We start from the raw sequence: 19,705 nt of genomic DNA, 5'->3' as shown, positions 1-19,705 counted from the left end.
ATCTATCCCCGGTGGTACCCCAAGGAAAGCTGGCTATAAAACAGGACTCAGGTGACCCTAGGGTGTGTGTGGCCATTTCAGTAAAAATGTGCAGACACTGACCAATATTCCTAACCACTCACAAACCTGCTCACAATTCATTCTAGGTTTTCACAGGATGCTGCCAATAAAGGGGATTTCCTGGATCAAGAAGGGGACTTCAAGAATCAGCCCTGTGAGACTCAGAAGAGGACCTGTGTGTTCCCCACCCCCAGTCACCTTCCAAGGCTGAGTTATTATATACTGCTACAGCAGTATGTATGTTTGCCAATGATCTTGGCATGAACCCCAAGGCTTGCTCTCCCCATATTTTATTCTTGTAGAATCACAGACTTTGGGAGCCTCCAGCTCCTGATCCTCCTGGTCACCCTCCTGGGAGCAGTCAGGTGGACTGGACTTGCTATTCATGCCAGCTGTGTTTGGAAACTAAAGTGTTTTTTTCTTACCTTTTTTATTATATTTAGGGAGATTTAAAAATGATTATCATAAAAGTTCTATAGGAGAATAAACAGATATTCCAGAAGAGCAGCATTTCTCTTTCCAACACCCTGAAGCTAAAATCATTTTCTCTAGGCTAGGGGCACGCATGTTCTATTGTTCTATCACATGGGGCAATGGCCTGCCTTCCAGTAGAAAAGACATATCCTCTGCAGTCACCTCCCCAAGCTCCTAGTGTTGTGCACTGTGCTGAAGCCATCCCAACTCTGCAAGGTAGGAGTGGCAGATATGCAGTTATGTCCAGTCTGGTAGTGGCCTTCACGGACTTCCTCCAGCCGCAAAAAAAACCACTGCATGCGTGTATCCTTACACGCTCATTTTCACATCTCTGTACCATTTTCGCCTCACTGCCTTCTAAATGTTCTTTTTGACAGTTTGAAAACACGTTTGGTTTCACTGAGGACACGTAAATGAGCCTGGGGCTAGGCACTCACTGGTGGGAGGAGAGAAGTGCTTCGTGGAACTGTTCTCAGACCTCCAAACATTGTGGTATCCACACCCACACCCCACAAATGTATGCAAATTAACAAACCAAGCAGCTGGATAACGGTCCTTTGTCTTTGTGAGGGGGGCGCCTTCTGCAGAGTAAGCAAGCCAACTTTGCCAGCTTTGCTCCCACCCCACTAGCCACCACAGAGGCATGCGCGCTCCAGGTCCCTCAGGCAGAAGCGTAACGCAGAATGGAATTTATCAAGTGCCAACTATGTGGCTGGGACTAAATAAATGATAGATGTTCTAATCTGGGGACTCAGAGTCACCCTTCAATGGCATTCATAAACCAGACTGGGCAAGGGCACTCACTTCTACATGCAGCATGGTTTAAGATCCATACTGATTTTTGTGAGACCCCAGTGACAGAGTGGAGCATCAGAAACATGTCTGCTCTGCCAAGAAAAGTGCTGGTGAAAATAAAAATCCGTGGGTAGCCTTGAGCATAGACGTCAACTCAATGGCTGGGAGGCAGACCACGGGGTATACCTGTGGAGGGCTGAATAGGTGAAGGCGCCCCAGAAAGTGTCCCGGGGGCATTATCGTAATTGCCTTGGAAGAGTCATCTTAATTGTGGACAGGGATCCTGGACTGTGTGAAAACAGAAGGCAAGCTGACCGCCAGCATGGGTGCACTGTTCTCTCTGACACCACAATGCGGCCAGGTCCTTCACACTGCTGCACAGTGACTGTCCTGCCACAGGGGGCTTTCCCTGAACTGGGAGCCGACTTAAGCCTGAGTAGTTCATCAAAGCGCCAGGAAAAGAAGCTAAGACACATGGGCTTCAAAGACAAGAGTCCTACTGGTGCACGGAAGTTTCAAGATTGAACCATCCCATCTCCCAGGAACTCCTCAAGACAGGCGGTAAATAATTCAAAATAGCTTCAGGAAGTCCCTGAAACTGGCCGGATTCGCTAGGACCTTCCTCCCAGAGTAAGCAATAAAGACAGCCAAGAGTCACTCTCAGACACAGACAAGTCAAGATGCAACGATTCTCAGACCAGACCTGCTGGCAGAAACCAGCAGAGCTGTCTGGAAGAGGTTCAGACCAGAGTCGCTTGGGAAGGACACTCTCCAGCCGAGCTGCCTGCAGTAGTTCCCAGCTGTGTGAACCGTCACCCACACTGGGGTAGGGCCTTGGTAATCCAGCTGTCTCTGAGTCATTTCTGCTCCTGTAAGTGAAGCCTCGCCCATATTCCTGTAAGTGACCCCAGTAAAACTCATTGGTTCACCAAGTTGGACTTGGGAGGTATTCATATTTTGATCTGTCTTGAGCTCCTTGTCTGGGGTGAGTAGCTATGTGTGCTTCATCTACCCAAGAAAAAGTCCTGTTGCACAACACCCACTAGAGAAAACAATCACAGGTCCTGGGCCCTCATGGTGACAGGATAAAACCAACCCAAAATTTGTCCTCCAACCTCCACATTCGTAGGGTGGCACCTCCCGCCACAATCAAGTAAATAAATGCAGTATGTTTTTTGAGACAGACTCTCAAGTTTTAAACATTGTATGCAGAATCCCTTCCGTCAGATTCTCCCAGAGTTAAGGATGTGACGATGATGCCCCAGGGAGACAGAAATATGGAGGCTGTCATCACACAGTTCACCCATATTTAGGAAAACAGACATAGCTACAAATACAGATCTCAGAGTTTCTGTAGTTCCAATGGAGACAGCTTCCCCACACATAGAGGTTGGGGGGTACCTCATCATCAAGGCTGAGCGTGGCGGGGAAGGGGCACCTCCTAAAGGGAGAGCATCAAGACTGAGCAGGTATGTGGGAGGGGGGGCTCCTCACCTCCTTCTTCTCTCCTGTCTGCTCAGCAATCAGCTGGTCAAACACGGCCCCAAACTCCTCATGGATCTTCTGCATCTCGTTGATGTGACTGGCAACCTTGTTCATGGTCTTGATGGCCACTAGAAGAACATGGGCATTGAAAAGGGAGCTGTGCAGAGGCCGGGCCGGGACAGGTGCAGTCGAGGCCTGGGCGGGGGTGGGGTGGAGGGTAGAGGCAGGAGGGAGGGGACGCTCACCGTCCAGGTGGTAGTGCTCCTCACTCTCTGCGTCAGTCAGTGCAAACAGCTCCCTGAGCAGAAGCGGGTACTTGAGGACCCTCTGGATGGGTTTGATGAGGTAAGACTCCAGTGTGGAGGAGTGTTGCTGCCTCGGGTTCTGGGCATCTAGGAACGCCTTGAAGGCTGTGTCCGTCTTGGCTGGAAGGGACAGAACACAGACCGTCAGAGTGGCGTGCCCCAGTGGATCCTTTCCCACCTCGTCTCTCTCACACTCATTCTGAATCCAAGGCTTCTTTTTATAGGTCTGGGCACAGCAGGCTCGGGGAGAAGAAGGAGGTCTCTGCGGAGGCACACGCTGGATGGGCCTGTCAGTCATGTGTGAGTTTGATGGGCATGCATGCTAGTTAAAGGATTTTGTGCACCCTCCTCGGATGGAGCATGACTTTCCACACTGACATCCTGACTCTTGCTGTCCTTGGGGAGACTGCTCTTCCCAGGCCCAGCCAACTCCTAAAGATAGCAAATGATTTGCCTGCAAGAATCAATTCAGAGTGCGCTTCTGCCTCTCCCACACCTATCAGTTTGAGGAGGCACTGACAGTCTGGTCCCCAGATGCTACCTCAGCGCTCATTGCCTCGGGGCCAGATGTCACATCACTCAGGTCTGCCCCACCCCAGAGCCCACTGAAGTTATTCGAGCTAACATGCTATTCCAAGGGACCCTGCATGGCTGGCCCCTCCTCGTGAGACCCTCACACCCCAGAGCCCACTGAAGTTATTCGAGCTGGCATGCTATTCCAAGGGACCCTGCATGGCCGGCCCCTCCTCTTGAGACCCATGGATGAGCATCTATGGCTATATCCGATCTGCTAGTCCCACCACACCAGAATAATCTTAACACCTCCAACTGAGACCTCCCCCTGGTTCCCAAGCTTCCAAGCCCTTCGCTGGGAGGACCTTTTTAAAACAGGCAGGGAAGGGGTGGGGGGTGGGGGTCAGAAACAGCATCCTGCAGCCTTGTTAAGTTTGCTAAGTGGAATGAGGCCAGGAGCCTCAGAATCATCTGCTCAATGTCAGCTCGGTGCTACCAGCTGTTAGCATCTGGATGACGAAGAGTTGACCCAACAGAGCTCAAAGAACTGGCAAGCATCCTCTCCCCAGCCTCCCCTTCAACTGTGTTCCAGCTGGGATGGCGAGTGGCCCGGAAGAACCCACCAGGCTGACTGGGGAAACGGCTAATGCCTTCCAGGTACAGGGCAATGTTGGGGAGAGGCAAAATACATGAAAGCAGGGGATGGTATGCTCAAGTGACGTCACAGTGGACACCTGCAAGGCTTGGGCTACTGTGAACAGACAGTGCTGGGAGAGTGGCTGCCCCAATGCAGGCCTGCAAGAGGAAGAGCGAGCCCCTTCCTCCATACCCTGCCTCGCATGTTTCTTCTGTTTGTCTATTTTGGAGTCGCAGTCTTGAGAAGAAATCAGTACACAAGCATCACCACTGCGGGAACAAACTCATTCTTCACACTCAGAACCCACACAGTCATGGGGATTATGTTTGTCCAACAGAAAGTAGATACAGCCCTCCGTGGACTTAGATTCTTCGTAACAGCACCCCATCTACCAGAGGAACCTGATAGCCCATGAACGAATGAGCAGTTTCCTAAAACTCAGTCATTCATTTTTCAAAAATATAGCTCCACCCCAAAGTGGTTAGTAGTGTTACATAATAATGGAGATAACTGTATAAGGGTGTCATGAAATGGTAAGGCCTTTAAACAGCACAGCGACCCTAGAAGAAGCTCGCAAGGCCAGTTTTGGAGCCCTTTGAAATCCTATTAGGAAGAATCAAGCTGGACACAGGGCTCCAATCTCAGCATTCAGGAGGCAGAGGCAGGTGAGTCTCTGAGTTCAAGGTCAGGTTGGTCTACATGGTACATTCCAGGTTGGACAGAGTGAGGCCCCTTGTCAAAAGAAGAGGAGGAAAAGGAAGAGGAGAGGAGAGGCTGAAGGAAGGAGAGAGGGAGAAGGGCTAAGGAGGGGAGGAGGAGGGGGAAGAGAGAAAAAGGAGAGGGAGAGGGAAAAAGGAGAGGGGGATCAGATTCCATGGGTTCAGCTCATGATTCCCCTTTCAAAAAGTAAAAAAAAAAAAATCTTGAAAGAAAAGGCCCTAGGGATAGTAACCTCTACATCTAGGGAAGCCGGGCTAGCTCTCGAGCTGACGCAGGAGAAGCCTGATTTCTGATATCCAGATTCCCGTGTGCAAACATAGAGCTGTTGGTCACTGTTTGAAAGAAAATGGACACCATAGGGAGAGGCACTATTAGGAGGTGTGACTTTGTTGGAGTGGGTGTGGCCTTGTTAGAGAAAGTGTGTCACTGTGGGGGTGGGCTTTGAGGTCTCATATATGACAAGCCATGCCCTGTGGTCTCAGTTCACTTCCCGTTGCCTTTGGATGAAGATGTCATGCTCCCCACCATGATGATAATGGTCTGAACCTCTCAAACTATAAGCCAGTCCAATTAAATGTTTTCCTTTATAAGAGTGACTGTGGTCAGGGTGTCTCTTCACAGCAACAGAAACCCTAAGACAGTCACAAAGTCATGAAGTACATTTCCTATGGAGGAGGAACAGGCTCTCAATTTCCTAGAGGGAGGAGCAGGTGCGGTCCTCTCATCCAGCCCACCTCAATCTGCTAAGAATGGCAGACACACACTGGTTCTCAAAAAACCTCCAGCTCACCGGACAACTGAAAAATGTAGGCCATGCCTACTGTTTTGTGAGACAATTTGGAGTGATGGTACAATATTTTCAGAAGCAAAAAATAATGTTACTGAATTAAGAAAAAAATCAACACAGGCAAATTTAATCTAATTGAGTAATCTAAAAAGTACTAACTGCTTGAAGGAATACAATGCACGTCTAACTTCGCTACAGAGCAAATAACTCTATCATGTTTATTCTGGCAATCTGATGATGATCAGCAATAAATAAAAGTTTTAAAGGAAACACACATGCACACACGCAGCCAATACACACATGTGAAAACATGGGTTAAGATCAGGCAGCATGGCAGGGAAATTCTCAGAATCCTTCTGCACAGACTAGCACTCCCAGCATGCCTCGCATTATCTGGGGCAGAGTCTTTTATTATCCAAAGACCTGTATTATTCTAGCATTTCCTAACATTGATTTTAAATTAAGTCAAGCTAGTTCTCTTGGGTAGCAAACATAAACACAGAACATGGAAATTATTCAACCAGTGACTTGATGAGAAATGTTTGCTTGGCCACCGCATAGCAATGTTGAGGAAAAGCAAGCTCATTTCCATAGACAAAAGCCAAAACCAAACCTTGCACTGATTCTGTCTCCCAAAAAAGGACTTCCTTAATACCTGTGGGAGGGAGTCTGTCTACAGTAATGGCTAATCCATGTATAGCATGTATCAAGCTGACTTGTGAAAACCTTTTGACTAAATTGAACTGGATTTTCTTTTTTAAGACAAGATCTAGCCAGAGAGTCCAGGCTGGTCTTGAACTCGAGATTCTATCTATTGTCTCAGTTTGCTGAGTGATGGAATTACAGATATGTGCTGCCACAATGGACCAGAAGTGTTTTTTTATAAAATGAATATGTAGGAATTATGCATATGCATCCATGATGATCAGCAAGAGCAATCAGAATATGCACCACATTGATCGCTTTGTGTCAACAATATGCTGTTTCTTCTAATTATTGCTAACCACCATCACTCTCCATCACTCAGCCATGCTTTCTGATTTTCTCTTGGAGGCACGGGACTTGAACTTAAGGCTTTCTGCATGCAAGGTGAGTGCTCTACCACTGTGCTATATCCTCTGCTGTCACAAGGTGAGTGCTCTACCACTGTGCTATATCCTCTGCCGTCACAAGGTGAGTGCTCTACCACTGTGCTATATCCTCTGCTGTCACAAGGTGAGTGCTCTACCACTGTGCTATCCTCTGCTGTCACACAGAACTTCCTTCTGTTTAGCTGTGTTATCTACCTGCTAACCACCCTCTTCCTATCAACCCATCCCCTGGCCTCCTCAGCCTCTGCTAACTACCATTCCTCTCTTATTTTTGGGAGATCAACGTTTTACGTATTGCGGACCAACATACACTAAACCGTGAAGGCTTCGGAAAGTTTCTGGAGACCTGTACAATGTTGATTTTCTCAAAACCCCCAAGGGAGGTATCTGGGCTAGGGTGGCAGCTCAAGGGCAGTGTTTGTCTTGCACATGTACGGCCTTAGGTTGGGCTCTTAGAAGAAGGGGGATGGGATAAAAGAGGGGGAGGGAATAGGGGGAGAAGGATGGAGAAGTGGGGTAGAAAAGAGGAAGAGTGGAGAGAAAGAAAAGGAGAGGAGAGGAGGAGAAAGGGAAGAAAAAGGGAGGGGCAATAAGAAAAGAGAACTTTCCCAACATAAAAACTACTTCGGTCTGTGCAAAGACAACCACAATCAGAATAACTGAAATGCTTCAGTAGTAACACTGACGCTGCTGCAACACGCCTATGGATGAGAATAATCACAGGAAAGATGACCTCCCGGAACAAGGAGTGTATGAAGTGCAGTGAGCTATAACAGAAATTAGTGAAAAGGAGGAATAGCTGGGAGACAGAGGCAGGTGGATCTCTGAGTTCAAGGCCAACCTGGTCTACAGAGGGAATTCCAGGACAGTCAAGGCTCCACAAAAACCCTGTCTCAAAAAAAAAAAATTAAAAACAAAAAGAAAGTCATTTTTACATTATTACAAGAAGATTCCAGGCCTAAATGGCTGAGCCAAAATTTTCATTGCATGAAAACTGACGAATGATGAATTTAAGACAGTAATCTGTCTTCTGAATATTGTGGCTTACGGGAATGTCAGCCTGGTGCATTGGTGACTCTCAAATTCTTCTCTGAAAATCATTCACCACTGCCATTCACACAGATGTGAACTGGCAATCAACACAGTTGTCCAAATCACCCGGCCCTGCCTTACCTTTCACCAGGACCTTGGGGACTTTCGTGTGGCTGGCACAGAAGGCACTGTAGAGCTTGAAGCGGTCCGCATAGTACAAAAAGGATCCCCCCAGAGAGAACAGCACTTTCTAGATAAAAGAGAAAACGTGCAATGAGTTCATTCCCATCCCCATGTAGACCCAGCAGCAGGCGAGAGCAGGGAAATCACACCTGTCTCACTTCTGCACCGACCAGCGTCTCCATGCCTGTCAAAGCTGGTCTTTGCTCACCGAGGTTCTAACATTGACTGTGGGAAAAGTATTTTGGCTTAAGATGAATTCTATCAATGTTGGGTTTTGTCTTCTTAGTATTTACAGTAGGATTGCTCAATGAACTATCTGAGATCTTTGAATGCTTATGAGAAAATAATTGAATTCTGGGAAGGCAGAAACCCCCAGTTCTCTCATGAGTTCCTTATTGGGAGACAGAAGGGACAAATCATTCAGGAAAGGCTTAGACCTCCAAAGTGGAGAAGACATGACCTGGGTACAGCCTCCACCTTCTCCAAAGCCCCTCTGTCCTCTGCCAGGAAGCAGATAAGAACCTAAGCAATACCAACGTGAGAGTGACAGTCAGGTGTGAACAGCAGCTCCACCCAAGAGGATCACACCAGGACAGACCCTCCTTGTTAGGACAGATGGCACCTGGTGTGGGATGTTCTTTATCCCACCCATCTTATGTAAATGAACGAAAGAACAAGCCTCAGAGAAATGTCTTCCAGAAAGTTCACAGGGATCTACTAGTCCTGCTCAGAGACAGGCTTAGAATCACAACACAGAACTGACAAAATGTCCCTGCACTTAAAGGTCCCTCGCTGTCTCCAAAACCTGGGAACACAAGTTCTGTCTTTGGAACCCATGTAAAGTGGAGAGAGAGAGAGAGAACTGACTCCACAGAGCTGTCCTCTGGCCTCCGTGGCATGTGTGCCTCCACCACCACCACCACCACAACGACAGTAGTCTTTTACAAAGTAATTAAAGGCTAGGCTCCAAACAAGGGCTTAAGACCTTAGATATAAATAATAACCCGAGTTCCCAAAAATGCAGTTATCTGCTACGCACAATTCAGAGCAAGTTCAGGTAGTCTACTGATGGAGAAAATGTCTACTTTAGACCATACTTGATCGGCATCTACAGTCATCAGAGACCTGAAACCTCTTCCTTGTGTTCAGTCTTCCTATTCTTCTCATGCCATGGCTGCAGGACTATGTATGATGTGATTGCCCAAGTCATGGTCACAAATTACCCAGAAAAGCTGGGAAGGACCACAGAAAAACCGCTCCTTTGCTTCCAGCGACAGTTACTCAGTAGTTGCCATGCGGTAGCAGATAAAACAGTATCTTCAGTGCCTGCTGCACAGGATGGGAGAGATTCCCACACTGACTGCAACTACCCGTGCCGTCCTACAGGCTTCTGAAGACCCATAGGCTGGTGCACACTGCGGATTCCCAGGAGGAAGGTCCATCAGCCTGATGGGACCAGGGTGCAGAGCACGCTGCCTGTGGATGGGAGGCAGTGAGATGATGCGGGAGAATTGTCTGTATTCTGTCAATCATATTTTAATAAAATGCTGATTGGCCAGGCAGGCAGTATAGGCGGGTCAACCAGACAGGAAGTAGAGGCGGGGCAATGAGAATAGAATAGAATAAGGCTATGGAGGAGGAAGGTCCCTCAGGCATTCCTGTGCAGACCACCGAAGAGACAGCATGTAACCTGCCCAGCTGAAAAAGGTACGGAGCCATTATGGCTAACATAGATGAGAATAATGGGTTAATATAAGTTATAAGAGTTAACAAGATGCCTGACCTAATGAGCCAATCAGTTTATAATCTTATGGAGTCTTGTGTATGATTTTCCTTGGGACTTGCTGGCTTATTGGGGTACTGGGCCGGACAGAAACCCCAACAAGCCAGCCCCTCATGTTACAGTGAGAGGCAGGAGTAGGAGATCACAAGCGACAGAGACTAGGTCTCAGAGCTGATTATGTCATTGTCCTGAGTGTAGTGACGGTTTCACAGAGGTGTGTGTGTGTGTGTGTGTGTGTGTGTGTGTGTGTATGCGCGCACGCATGCACATATAAATGCATGCATGTGTGCATGTAGGTATATATGTGTATGTATGTATGTGTGTGTGCATGCATGTGTGTGCGTACTCATACACACATACTTTATCAGAGCCTACACTTTAAATATGTACAGTGCTCTGTCAACTGTACCGCAGCTGATCTTGCTTTAAAAGCACGGGGTCTGACACGTAAGCCAACACGCACATCAAAGAGCTTTGTTGATCTGAACTGTGGACTGGGAACTTCCTTCCAGGGAGTACCAGCCAGGGAGAGGAAACGAGTTGAGGGTGAGTAACCTTTATTCGGGCATGAGTCACACGGCTCACTAGGACCACAAGGACAGTGTCCACCTGGACAAGAATCAGCATTTCTATCAAAGCTGCCCAGAACAGCGTAAACTGATTTAACTGACAGATCAGAAGCTAATTTAATTTGTTACTAGCTAATGTATTTAACTTGTTACTAGCTAATGTAACCTTTAAGGTCCTTGCAGCTTCCAAAGGAGACATCAGCAGATAAACATGTTTAATTGAGTCTACAGCATCAAACAAGAAAGATAAGGCCCTCTCTCTCCACTCTGACACCCCCTCCCAAGGAAGGCCCCCCACTGGGAAATCCTACAAGCCCTCAGTGCTGTGAGGTCCACAGACTCCCAAAGAACAAAGGACCACCTGCAGCAAGGCATGGGGGCACATCCTGACCGCAAGGTAACCCAGCAGTGCCGCAGAAGGGCAGCTTTAAGTGGCTTGAGGGTGAGGCTTACCTTGAATTGGTCGACTTTCTCAAGCTTTTCCAAATCAGGGACCAGTCTGACTCCATCTTCTAGAGTTTTAAGGAATTCGACTTGAAACTCTACCATTTCGGTTAAATTGCCAAAGAGTACATCGAGCTAAAAAAATAGAAAAAAAAATAATCTGCCCCATATCCATGAAGATTCAGAAGCTTTATCTGGATCTGACTGTGTGGTTTCTGAGGGCTAGCAAGTCTATTTCTACAGAATGGGGCAGTCATGTATGCCCCAACTTTACACCAAAACTTCACGGGCTGTATGTGACCTGCTACAGTAAAGGCACCCAGTGCTACGGGTGCCAGTGCTCCATCCTTTACCAGCAGGTCAGCCGCAGCATGCCCCCCACAAACCAAGACAGCCTGCCATACCTCATCCTGGGTGAGAAAGGTCTCCTTCTGAAGGGGCTTCAGGTATCTCTCCATGAGGCAGTTTAAGTCCTAGAACCAGAAGGACACTTCATTAGCATACTGAAAAGTCTACAAGTCTCTATGGGCTGAAAAGGCAAAGTGTGTTCCGAAGGCTAAGGAGCCAGTGATGAAGGTCCATGAAGACAGGAAGAAGCAGGCAGGCCCACGGCACAGCAGAAACCAAGTCTTTAACTCATGGTGTGATCTGCGAGCAGGCTAAGAGCTCCACACAGGAATGGACATGGCCACTAAGAATATTCAGCAGTTGACAGCTAGCATTCGACAGGTCGACCCTCTCTGATGGGGAGCCCCACTTGGAAAATGACCGTAGGGTCACTGATTGTGAATCCACTCGTATCTACCTATAATTTTTCTTAAGTGCCACTGCATTCCTTCCCTGAATGGAAACAGCTATGGTGTTTTCCCCGCTAACTGCGGTTTATCTCCTATCTACATTTATATCTATCTATATAAATGTATATATCATAAAATATAGATATATTCCATCCACTGGGCATACGTGTAGCTGTGGGTGGTAGGGAAGATGAGTTCTGCTTAAGTTGTAGAATTTCGATGAGCAGAAATAGTACTAGGGTATTGTTCATAGCTCAGACTGACACAGGAAAATAGCAACATTCTCAGTTACAAAGATAGTTTTTTTACACATTTAGCTGATTTTAGACTTCAGAGCAGATTCAAAATGGACTAGCTGTCCCTGTAAAATACGCACAAGGGCAAGTTCCCAGGTGTCTGCTGAACCAGCCAGGGTGGAACATTAAGACATTAACTCCCTTTAACAACTGATTTTCCGCACATCCTCCCGGCCTCGGAGTGTGATGCAGGACTCGAGGTCAAGCCAACTCCCTGTTTATTGGGTAAGGCCTGAGTTTCAGGGTCACTCTCTGTCTGGGAACCCTGACCACTCAGAGCTGTGTGCTTACTTTACTCACCGTGCCTGGTCAGCATGACCTGAGAGAAACCGTGTGACTTATCATGTGTTATTAGAATGGGTCAGATCCTGCATGAGTAACTCATAACTGTCCAGAGTGGGTGGCTGAGAGAGGCGTGTGAGTATCTGAGTGTGGGTGTGTGAGTACGTGGGTGTGTGAGTGTGTGGGTGTGTGAGTGCGTGGGTATGTGGTTGCGTGGGTGTGTGGGTGTGTGAATGCGTGGGTGGTGTGTGAATAAATGGGTGTGTGGGGGTGTGTAGGTGTGTAGGTATGTGGGTGTGTGAGTACGTGTGTGTGTGTGTGAGTGTGTGGGTGTGAGTACGTGGGTGTGTGAGTGAGTGCGTGGGTGTGTGGGTGTGTGAGTATATGGATGTCTGAGTGCATGGGTGTGTGAGTGCGTGGGTGAGTGCGTGGGTGGTGTGTGAGTGGGCGAGTATATGAGTATGTGAGTGTATGAATGAGTATGTGTGAGTGAGAAGTGTGTGTGCGTATGTGTGAGAGTGAGTGTATGTGTACATGGGTGGTGTGTGAGTGGATAAGTATACGAGTGTGTGTGTGTGAATGAATGAGCGTGAGTGGCAGGAGTGTGTGCACATGAGAACAGTGTGTCTGTGGGAGTGAGTGATGCAGCAGAAATGGAGCAGTGTGTGAAGAAACGGAACAGTAGAAAGCAGAAGTGTGCATTCAAGAGAGAGGTGTGGGGAAAGATGGAGCTGCAGTAGAGAAATGGAACTGTGCAGAGAGATTGACAAGACTGAGAGATGTTACAGGGTGATGTAAAAGAGAAGGGCCCCAGCAGGAGAGCGCCCTTTCCTGAAGACTTGCTGAGCCCTGCTACTCCGAAGGCATTCCTTCTGCAGCCCTGGGTGCGGTCCAGGGAGCTGGTCTGCGAGAGACATGATTGCGTTCCAATAAAATTTTATTTTCAAAAACAGGCAGCAAGGTCGGATATGGCTTGCAGGTCACAATATACAGGACTCAAAATATTTAGACTGATTTAGACTAAAATATAAAAAGCTGGCTAAATGCGGATTGCCGGTCCTGGTGGCGTAGGCTGGCATCCTAGTATGTGGAAGGCTGAAGCAGAGTATTTTGAATTCAGACACTATCTTAAAAACAAAACCAAGCAAAAGTAGATCTCATTGCTGTCAATTGGAGGTGGGAACAGAACAATTAATAACACATAGAAAACAGACCCAACCCTTCTACCGAGGCTCATGTTTGAAGACTTCAATCAGCCCATTTCTATGAGCATTCAGTAACTTTATTTATGACTGATTACAGAGTTTTCTTATCGATACTCAATTAGGATACTACATCTTAAAAGAAACTAAATTCAGTGTGTGCGTGCGTGTGTGTGTGTGTGTGTGTGTGTGTGTGTGTGTGTGTGTTGTACAAATACCATGCATTCTGTCTGGAGAAGTCAGACAGAGGGTCTCTCATTGAATCTGGGCCCCACCAGGTTTTGAGCTAGGCCAGCCAGCACACTCCTGGGATCCGCCTTTCTCTGTCCCCTGAGATACTGTTATAGACATGTACAGCTAGGAGGGTTCTCAGGATTTGAACTCAGGTCCCCCATGCCTACACAGCAAGTCCTCATATCCACTGAGCTATCTCACCAGGTCCTAAATTCAGATTTGGAAGTAGCTTATAATACGTTTAGGAAAGCCGGAAAAACGATTTAATATTCACTATCAATTACATAAATATATAAAATAATTAAGATTTTATAGTTATCAATGTTAATCAATATACTAGTTCCAGAAGAGAGATCAAGATCTCAACATTTGTGGTTTGACCTTGCTGTGGTTAAAACTCAGGGAAGGACTGCGGTGGTTTGAAAGAAAACGGCCCCCAAAGGGAGCAGCAGCATTATTGAGTAGGTGTGGCCTTGCTGGAGTAGGTGTGGCCTTGCTGGAGTAGGTGTGGCCTTGCTGGAGTAGGTGTGGCCTTGCTGGAGTAGGTGTGGCCTTGCTGGAGTAGGTGTGGCCAAGCTGGAGGAAGTTGTGTCACGGTGGAGGCGGGCTTTGAGGTCTGCTTTGCTGGAGCTTCGCTCTCAGCACCTTCCCTAGGACCATGTCTGCCTGCTGCCATGTCCCACCCTGACGACAATGGACTCCACCTCAGAAACTTACGCCCGTCTCAATGAAAGGTTTTCCTTTACGAGAGCCGTGGTCGTGGCTACCCTCACGGCCACAGAAACCCTAACTAGGCCCCGAGGCTGGGGAGGCAGACGCACCTTCACGTAGGTGCGCTCAGTCTCCAGCAGCTCACAGATCACCTTGCGCAGCTTATCGGCGTCGGACAGCTGTCGTGTGGTTGCGAGCTGAGGGCCCGTGGCGTCCTGAGGAGACGGGCTCGAGTCAGAGGGGTTCATCTCGTGCAGGCTCCGGCAAAACGCAGCGACCTGTTCTGTGCTCTGTGGGGCACAGGTGATAAGGCAAAGCAGAGGGGGTCAGTTCCCAGCCGGGAGCCTCGTTGGCACCCGGCCCTCCTCAAGACATTCTTCAGCTTAATGAATGGTCACAAGTGGACACCTCTTGTGTCCCAAACTGTTCCACACTTGAGTTCCTTGTGTGCTGACGGCCAAAATAATGAACAAGGGTGTGCAAGTGATCACACCCCATCAGCCTTGCTCGCTAGTCCGGGGTATCTGACACTCACACGCTACTCACACGTGTGAGGAGGGCTGTGACAACTCCCACTGAACAGTTGAAACAAAGGAGGCCCAGAGAGGTTAAATAACTCACCCAAGGTCACACAGCTAGAAAGTAGCCGTGGAAGACCTGGAATGTGAACTACCCAAGCACATTTCAGACTCTGTGATTCTGGGGAGTGCTGGGGGGAGGGAAAGAGATGCTACTCAGAATGAACCAAAACCCAGGCCTCAGATTTGCCGCATCAAGTGCCCTGTCACCAAGCGGCATCCCCAGCCCCAAAGGCTATGTTTGAACCATTCCATGGGAAGCTAGGAGCTAAGGACGGGCAACACAGAAAACAAGGCTATTTACTCAGCTACCGGATTCGGATTTGGACACTTACTCAGCTTGCTGGAAGACAATGTCTATCTGTGGTTGTTAAAATCCTTCACATTTAGCAGATGGCTGTATTTTGGGTAAGTTCTGCCGTTTCTATCTTCTCCGCTGCCCTTTGAGCAGAAGGCAGTTGAGCCTGAAACAGGCCCCTGTGGACCTCAGCCTCCACTGCCTCGGGAGGCCCCGACTGAGGGGAAGGCTGCGTGATTCTCACGTTCAGGAAGCCACAGTCCCACCCTCTGGAGTGATGTTGTCTGAAGGTCGAGCTGCTGAAAACCCCGTGGGCTCAGCGGCTGACACCTCAGTGAAGCCCTGGATGGCGTAGGCATTCCAATTCCACAGCTCAGATCCCTCCAGTCAGGGTCCACACTGGGATGCAAAGGGACTGGCATTTGGCTTGGGCTTGTCTGTAAAGACAGGGTCTCACTAGGTAGCACTCACTACCAAAGTGGCCTTGAACTCACAGACTTCCAAACCTGCCCGATTGCCCCAGGCACTGTTTTGGAGTAAGGAAGCCTGGTTTGCCTGTCCAGTGCACATTAGTAATGTTGAGTGGGTACCTACTTCATTCTACTTCTCTTCAGTCCTTCTATTGCCCATTTCAGTCCTAAACACGGAAGAGCCAGAAAATAACGGCGAATGACAGCACTGATAAAGAATTACTCCTATACCTGGCGGTGGTGGCGCACACCTTTAATCCCAGCACTGGGGAAGCAGAAGCAGGCAGATCTCTGTGAGTTCGAGGCCAGCCTAGTCTACAAGAGCTAGTTCCAGGACAGGCTCCAAAGCTACAGAGAAACCCTGTCTCCAAAAACAAAACAACGATAAAAAAAATAGCTGGTCCACAGAGCTGCAAGGCAGAAAAGCTAGGACCTAGAATATTCCACAGGACAGGCTTTAAATACAGTGAAGGGTGATTTGCATATGCAAAAGAACACAGGCAGAGTTTCTCCAAAAGACACATTAGGGGCAGCACAGGGCAGGAAAGCCCAGAGTCTAGACTGCAAGTCATAAGGCTATGGTTCTAATTCTCTTATAATTGCCATGGTTTACTTGGGGCTGCTGCTAACTGCAGTAGCTGCCAGCATGCATGCCGCCTGTCATGGGTACTAGTCAGGATCCTCCAGGAAACTGGGTTTCGGACGTGTAATATCCCCACAAAGAATCTTCACGGGGTATAGAAAACCCACCCAGACGGGCTGAACTGTATGCTCTCTGCATTTTACCTCAGTAAGAGAAAACACCCACTTTACATCAAAGCCTGTTTGTGCAGAAACAAAGGAACTAGTCATGCGCCACTTCACTACCTTGGGGTCATCCTGATAGGGTCAAACTGGGCTCTGCTACAACAATAGGAACAAGGGAACAAAAATATCAATCTTAAAATGCTCGTGTCTCCTTTTAATGACTGAATGATAATTAAGACAGGCAACATTTTCTAATGCGGTTATGACGGGGAGATAAAAATGCCCTTCTAGGGAGTAGGGGAGGAATGGGGAAAGCTCGGTTGACCGGGATGGGGGGGATGGAGGAGGGATGAATATGGGATCAGGGAAGAATATATTTCAACTAAGGGAGTCATTTTAGGGTTTACAGGAGACTTGATTATATATGGGATCCCAGGTCCAAGGAGAGATCCCCAGATTGTTCTCTGGACAGAGGAGAGGGTGCCTGAACCGGCCTTGGCCCATAACCATACTGATGAATATTTTGCTTTTCACCATAGATCCTTCATCTGGCGATGGATGGCGATACATCCATATGTATCCAATGTGGGATACGGAGACCCACATTGGAGCACCGGACTGAGCCCCCCAAGGTCCAAATGAGGAGCAGAAGGACGAAGAAAATGAAAAAGGAAATCAGGACTGCGAGGGATGCTATCACCCACTGATACAAGGGGACGGATCTAATGAAAGTTTACCAAGGCCAGTTGGACTGCGACTGAACAAGGAAGTGATCCAACCAGATTCTCTGAATGTGGCCGGATTCTCTGAATGTGGCTGGCCCGGAGTCTTTCTGAAAAGCCATTGACAATGACACTGGGACTTGTTTCCTCTGCATATACTGGATTTTGGGGATCCAGTCTGTTTGGATACTCACCTTCCTGGACCTGGAGGGAGGGGGGAGGAACTTGACCTTCCCACAGGGCAGGAAACCCTGACTGCCCTTAGGGACGAAGAGGGAGTGGGGGGAGTGGGAGGGTGTTGGGAAGAGGGGCGTAAATGGAAACTTTTATAATTTAATAAAATTACTTTCAAAAAAAAATGCCCTTCTGGAGAAAACCTCACAGGCAGAAGAGCTGACAACCAGTGCCCTGTCCCCATCCCATCACACACTCCCCTGGGCTGCTCTGATTTGCTGCCTGGTCAAGGAACCTGACAAACAAGTGTGGTCCTGACACCTTTGCTTACACAAAGAATGCTTCTGTAACAGTTCCATCTGTGACCACTGCTGACTGTCCCTCACACACGATTCCCGTGACAGACACAGCCATCACCGAGTTCCAATTACCGGCAGGATATCCTCTCTTGAGAAAATTACCCATGGGACCTTGCATATTGGTCCAAGCAGAATCCTCAACTCCACAAATGACAAACCCTGTGAGGGCCCAGCACACAGCAGAAGCAGGGGGTTCCAAAAGCCATGGCCCACCACACTGGAGGGGTCACTGCAGTTTGTTAAATACAGAAGGTATGGACCGGGGTTCCTGGGTTCTTGGTTCCTCTGTGATATCATGAATACCTAAAGATAGCTATTTTCAAGAATGTGAACGGGGAGCTGTCTTGGTCTCTGCCAAGTGGCATCCTAGTTAGAGTGGCTCTGGCTCTTGACACCCAGAGGACTCCCTGGGTGCCTGCCCCGAGGTGGTCTCCTTTCTTCTGCTGGTACCCCAAATCAGTAAATTTATACACACACACACACACACACACACACACCATAGGAAGTGTGGTGATCTAACTTTATCTTTGGGGCCATCACTTTCTGAGGGTTGAGTTATCATCAGAAAACACAAAAACTTTTATTTTGGCTCTTTCAGGGGAAACCCTGTCTACAAAACCTTTATTGAAGTACTTTATATTATGCTCTTACATTCTTACAGGATTATGCGCAGTTTCACTATTTATTAGTTGCTCTTAATCTCTTACTGTTTACTTAGCATTAAACTTTATCAAAGACACGTATGCATGAGAAAAGAACCCAGTACATGTAGGAATTGGTACTAGCACCTAGGCATAGCTTCTGGTATCCACGGAGGGTCTCAAGGTGTGTCCCCTACAGATAAGGGAAACTGTAAAATGGACCCTTCTGGAGAGAATCTAACAGGCAGAAGACAGAGTTGACAACAGTGCCCTGCCCCCTTAGTTTCTTGGGGGGCTACCGAAAAGCTCCAAGGGGCTCCCTTTGGAGGGCTCAGCCTCAACCACCCCTCCCATTAGACCCATCCTGAATACCCCTGAAGCTAAACAGTGTACTTCCCAACACTCTGCTCCCAGCACTGACTCCAAACTGATGCCTTTTCTCCCCGCCAATACATGCTACTTGAGAAATAATAAACGGTTTCACAGCATTAATAAGTTCTAACACGTGTAGACATCACGAGTGGTGTTGCTGTCTGGAGAGCATTTAGAAGAGGCCGTAAAGCTCTTTTGTTTGTTTAAAATATTACTTTCAAAATATCCTCTGAAGGAACTAAGAAATGCAGGGCTCCCTTGGAATGTCTCTACACTATTGAATTCACGTATTGTTGCCCAGCTAAATCTCCAGCTCGGTCCACTGCATTCCACTGTGGTCAAACTTCTAAGGAGGCCATTGTCAAGTGTGGACCCTGTCCGTGGTACCTGCAATGGTAGAACATGGAAAGAGAAAGCCCTGACGGCCCCACAGCTGGCTGTCAGGTGAGTCACACTCACCTCTCACCACCGTTCACACACACACACACACACACACACACACACACACCGGGCCAAGCAGCCTGGGTGGGAGGCTCCCAGCAAGCTCCTCCATGAAAGCTGCACCGGCTCTGGGGCAGGAGGAGGACCGCCCAGGTACCTCCATCAGGGAGCACAGTCTCTCCCTTGAGGACTGTCACCAGAGACCAAAGAGTAGCACCCGCAGGCACTGGAGAGTTTGGAAGCACTGAAGCGGGCAGAGGTGCCCCAGTAACAACAGATTCAGCCAACACAGAGAAGGCAGGACAACAAAGGAGGGCATGGGCCATTCTGCCATGGCCAGCAGGAGGCTCAGTGTTGATGACATCCTTTCCCCCTGTGCAGGATGAAAAGGAAGTACAAAGGGGACATGGGGGGAGGGGGTGTCAGACTCTTAAGGACACACTACCTACTGGAGCGACCCAGCTGTTCAAGCCTCCCTGTTATGCAACCACCAAAGGCGATGC

General features: G+C 48.3%; 1 protein-coding gene across 4 annotated transcripts in view; it reads right to left on the bottom strand.

Moving 5' to 3' along the window:
- The window catches only part of Tiam1 (TIAM Rac1 associated GEF 1), a 358,095-nt gene that overhangs the window by 19,658 nt on the left and 318,732 nt on the right, over positions 1-19,705 (bottom strand). For all 4 annotated transcript variants that reach the window (XM_087899384.1, XM_087899387.1, XM_087899385.1 and 1 more), the window contains 6 exons: positions 14,511-14,690; positions 11,283-11,351; positions 10,888-11,013; positions 8,041-8,149; positions 3,060-3,239; positions 2,824-2,942 (listed from right to left, as the gene is read on the bottom strand). In XM_087899384.1, the coding sequence (XP_087755510.1) occupies positions 2,824-2,942; positions 3,060-3,239; positions 8,041-8,149; positions 10,888-11,013; positions 11,283-11,351; positions 14,511-14,690 (783 nt within the window). The remainder of the gene's footprint in view (positions 1-2,823; positions 2,943-3,059; positions 3,240-8,040; positions 8,150-10,887; positions 11,014-11,282; positions 11,352-14,510; positions 14,691-19,705) is intronic.

The sequence above is a fragment of the Myodes glareolus genome, chromosome 2, assembly GCF_982192425.1.
Source record: "Myodes glareolus chromosome 2, mMyoGla1.1, whole genome shotgun sequence".
NCBI classification, from domain to species: Eukaryota; Metazoa; Chordata; class Mammalia; order Rodentia; family Cricetidae; genus Myodes; species Myodes glareolus.
The sequence above is the reverse complement of the archived record's forward strand: the minus strand, read 5'-3'. Positions and strand labels throughout refer to the sequence as shown.